This window comes from Tubulanus polymorphus, chromosome 2 (assembly GCF_964204645.1).
Source record: "Tubulanus polymorphus chromosome 2, tnTubPoly1.2, whole genome shotgun sequence".
NCBI lineage: Eukaryota > Metazoa > Nemertea > Palaeonemertea > Tubulaniformes > Tubulanidae > Tubulanus > Tubulanus polymorphus.
Genome location: NC_134026.1, coordinates 8,699,112 through 8,703,340, shown reverse-complemented (window position 1 = coordinate 8,703,340; position 4,229 = coordinate 8,699,112). Strand labels below are relative to the sequence as shown.

The window sequence follows — 4,229 nt, the reverse complement described above, 5'->3', positions numbered from 1 at the left end:
ATTGAGCTTTCTTTTGTTTATTGTTTAAGTTTATGTAAGTAGATGGTTAGAAAATAGGCCTAATCTGAATAGCGACGTTGTGACGTCATAGCGTAGACAAATAATGAGGTATGTTATTGACTATTTTGCCGCCGTATCATTATCCGCTTCGTATTACGTAGATGCGCAGTTTAAATTTATAAATAATTCATATTTTGATAAAATCTAAGCCGCAGCAGCTATAGGCATGGAGACATCGTTCACGTCAGACTTTATATAAAGGACAGCGAGAATTTGTCTGACTTCTGTGATATGCGAGTTAGATTTCATAATGTATATTTCATATATAGCGTCACAAAAATACTTCAATGATTATCTCAAGTAAACAGTTATCTGTTATGATCGGAGATATGCTATCAGAAGAGAGAGATTGTGCCAGCCAGGTTTTTCGATGTTAGTCTTCATTTTTTAATTAACACATGATTATCTAGTCGCATATACCTCATTTTCGATCGGCGACGCATGGAGAAACCCGTCGCAGATTTGTCGCATAAGTATCAAGTAAGTATGCAAAGGATAATGAACCTCAGCTGTTTGTACTTACCCCATCGTTCGGAATTCGTGCGGTCGTCACGTTTAGGTCCAGTAATCCACAGCTGGTCTCGTCAGTTCGTAAGACGTTCGTAGCAAATCCAAATTCTCCATATTAATGATAAAACTGTACACGTATCTCAGATATCATATTATAGAAAAATATAGTACGCGATATAATTTCTAATTTCATCTTTGTATCAAGCAGTTTCTCTCCTAATAAAGCTCAATAATCTCCTGGTTGAAGTTTAGGTTTGTTTTGTGTATGTTCATTGTATGTCATCTGGCCGGGATCTCGTCTATTCCCATGTATATGCCTTCGTCCGTTTTGCTGTCCATGTAAACTTCGTGTTTCGGTATACAGGGGGCGACGCTGTACGGATTTTCGAGTATGTCCCTTTTCGCGTGTCGCGCACGACACCGGTTCGTAATGTGGAAAGCGAGCAAACATATCAGCAAAGTGATGACAAAAGTAGCAATAATAGCACCAGCTAATTCCATGACGGAGAACGTGTGATTCAAGACGCCATCGTGTTGCATAGTAAAGATGTGAGACGAATCTTGTTGCGGCAGATCGGTCTCGGGTTCCGGCGTAAAAGTCGTTGTGGGAGACGTATCCTCTTTAATATAGCGCACGACGGTGGCCTGCTGAATTTTCGGCCACGACACGTTCAACGTAAGCGTCACATTTCCGCCGTCGTTGAGCGCAACGCAAGCGTAATTACCGGCGTGGACGTTGCCTTTAACGTAAGAGATCATCATTTCAGCGTCGGTCCGCCCGGCGTTGTCTCTGGAATCCGGGATGAAACCCAGGCGCTCGCCGCCCGGTTTCACCCAGTACAGATACGGAGCAGGGTCACCACTTGCGCTACAGCTCAACACGCCGTTGTTGTTCGAGAACAGCAAATCGACGTTGTTAAACGTCGGAGGTTCGCATCTGAAATCGGCGACGGTCAGTTTCTCGAATCCGCGGTGATTCGTGTACATCGGGGTGTTACAGGCCGGGGAGTGCGATCCCTCGAAAATCGACTCCTTCGAATCGTAGAAGGATTTCAGCCATCTTAATCTGCAGTTGCAGTGAAACGGGTTCGAATTCAATCTCAAGTGCGACAAAGACGAAAAGATATTTTTGAAATTGCTCGAAAGTCTCTTGATGTTGTTGTTGTTCAGCCATAATTTCGTCAGACTGCCGTTCACGGCTCGCAACGTTTCGTACGGTACCGAGTCCAGGCCGCAATGTTGCAGGTACAATCCCTGGACGTTCAGACCGGTAAACGTGTCCCTGTGCAGTTTTATCCCGTCGTTTCCGTTGAGGAACAAGTGTTCGAGACTCAATCCTCGAAAAGTGAAGTCTTGCAGGTCTTTGATGTCGTTCTTACCGAGGTCGAGGAATTTCAGGTTCAGCAGATTGATAAACGTGCCCACTTCGATGGCTCGGATGCCGCAAGCGCTCAGGTACAAGTGCTCGAGCTCACGGAAATCGGTGAAGTTCTGTCTCATCAACGTCGTAACTTCGAATTTGTTCTCGTTGAAATTCAACTGTTTCGTATTGGGAGGAATTCCTTTCGGAATGACGTCCAAACTTTTGCGCGAGCAGTACACGATTTTGTTGATAGTGTTGCAAAAACACGCGCGCGGACAAGAGTCGACCACTTCTACCAGACACAGCGCAAGGACAAAAAAACTAGTAATAAAAACATCTACCGGTATCTCAGCGCGAAACATATTAATTGCGTTAGCTATTCCTTCGAATTTCCCTATTTACTTCGAAGTTGCCGTTCGCTATCGAACGAAGTGCACGAACAGAAAGTGTAGTTGTGTTCCTAGCCGAGAAATATTAATACGACATCCGACAACTGAAGCCATTGTACTTGCCTTTGGTCCGGGCTAATTCTTATATATGAGGATTCATTTGTACATGTATCCAAGGTGATATGACGATCCTTTGACACTGTCACAGAAAGATACTTTCCTTCGTCTCGCTATACATACAAACATGGGCAGCGAAATTGTATTTTCTCAACCCTTATCGCAATGCTAACATCTGACGCTTGTCACAACTTGACAGGCTACTTTCATTACTATTCCATTAAGTTCCGGCCTGCATCGCGGAATTGCCGTCTGCGACTAGAGACGCTCTATCATCTACGTGCGAGATTAAAGGAAGGACGCGATGGACAAAGAATGGCGTATCTCTCTGCCGCGGCGCTGCCATCAAAATTCATTACCTCCGAGCGACTCGCAGCTTTATACTGTAAACATCGACTGCGTGAATCATGCGAAGCTTCGATTGGCAGACGCAGCCTCGACGCGCCGCCTCGTACGTACGTCAATCTCTCGAGAGAGAACGCAGTTTTTATCGCGCATACGTCCAACTTTTTCTTCGCGTCGCTGCAACTTTATTGGGCCACTGAATAAAATACGACCGCATATGGGCATCGGCGAGATCGAATTTCGTGTGTAAGATAAGACGTCGGTTTTTGGGTGGCAGTTGTCTCGGCGGACGTTCGGATCTAGACGTTTTCATTGAAATTGTCCGCTAATTTTACGCGTGGAAATCTGCTCACACACATGCCGCCGTTCGCACTCCTCGGTAAACGGGTGACGTGTGTAATCACTTTATTTTGATGGGAATCGCAGAGTTGTTTGCGAACGATCGCACCTTTTAACGCGTTAAAAGTTAGTTTCGCGCTTCAAAAATATCCACCAATCCTGGTTTCAGTCTACATACGAATCGGAGAGTTAATCTAACTTGAGATTTCTAAATCCATTTTTTGGAAGTCATTCGTTAGAAATCAAAAGTTAGAATTTGGAGATATTTTCAAAATCAATGTACTGTAATGTCACAATCCTTTTCGATACTGTATACGCTATAGGTAGAACTCACAATTCTCAAGTCCATTTATGCGCACGTTATATTCGGAATTGTTTTGTACACGAAATGAATTCACTTTTCAAGTGTAAATGAATTATGCACTTATGAATTTTTATATCCTTTCATACGAATAATCGTACTACACGTTTTACTATAGTTACGCCTACTATGTCTACTGAAGTATGACTTTCTATTCAAAGAGCGCGAAAAACTATAACGCGCATTTGTCAATACGTTGCGAGCTTCGGCGATATTCTTATTAGAATGACACTGTGAATTGTTTACGAATGCACTTAAATATCCAACGCTATGGATGAAGAATTGTTAGACATATGTATCCCTCTTATAACCATATCATATCATGTAATTAAAAAATATCGATTATTACGTTGTATGTATTGTGTTATAGTTTGCGAAAATACGTATGATTAAAAAAAACGTTCTACAGTGGGAAGCATTGCACTGAGGAAAAAATCGAGTATGCCTTATTTCTAGCAAAGAAGAGTTGATCTTTACAGGTAACAAGTGCATTTGAATATGAATATGAAAATGAATATGAATTTATTTTGCATTTAGAAATTTGATTGCATTACACCGAAATCAAGGTCATCATCTTAGGGGGTGCAGCCCTCCTAAGCAAGCCCCCCATCCCCCAAGGATACGGCTGTGGCGATGCTTCTGCCTTAATGCCGTGACCACAGCTTCCAATACGTCTGTTCATTCCTATCGATGCCTCGACCCTATATAATGTTAGTCTTCGCGTGGTGCAGAAAAATGCATCTCC

At 42.9% G+C, this 4,229-nt stretch overlaps 1 protein-coding gene across 1 annotated transcript; it reads right to left on the bottom strand.

Annotated features, from left to right (window-relative positions):
• Nucleotides 1–1,088: 1,088 nt before the first annotated feature.
• Nucleotides 1,089–2,295, bottom strand: LOC141898881 (leucine-rich repeat and fibronectin type III domain-containing protein 1-like protein). Its single transcript, XM_074785026.1, has 2 exons — nt 1,258–2,295; nt 1,089–1,190 (listed from the first exon to the last, which is right to left on the bottom strand). The coding sequence occupies exons 1-2, from the start codon at nt 2,293–2,295 to the stop codon at nt 1,089–1,091; spliced, it is 1,140 nt and encodes a 379-aa protein (XP_074641127.1).
• Between the last annotated feature and the right edge of the window lie 1,934 nt (nt 2,296–4,229).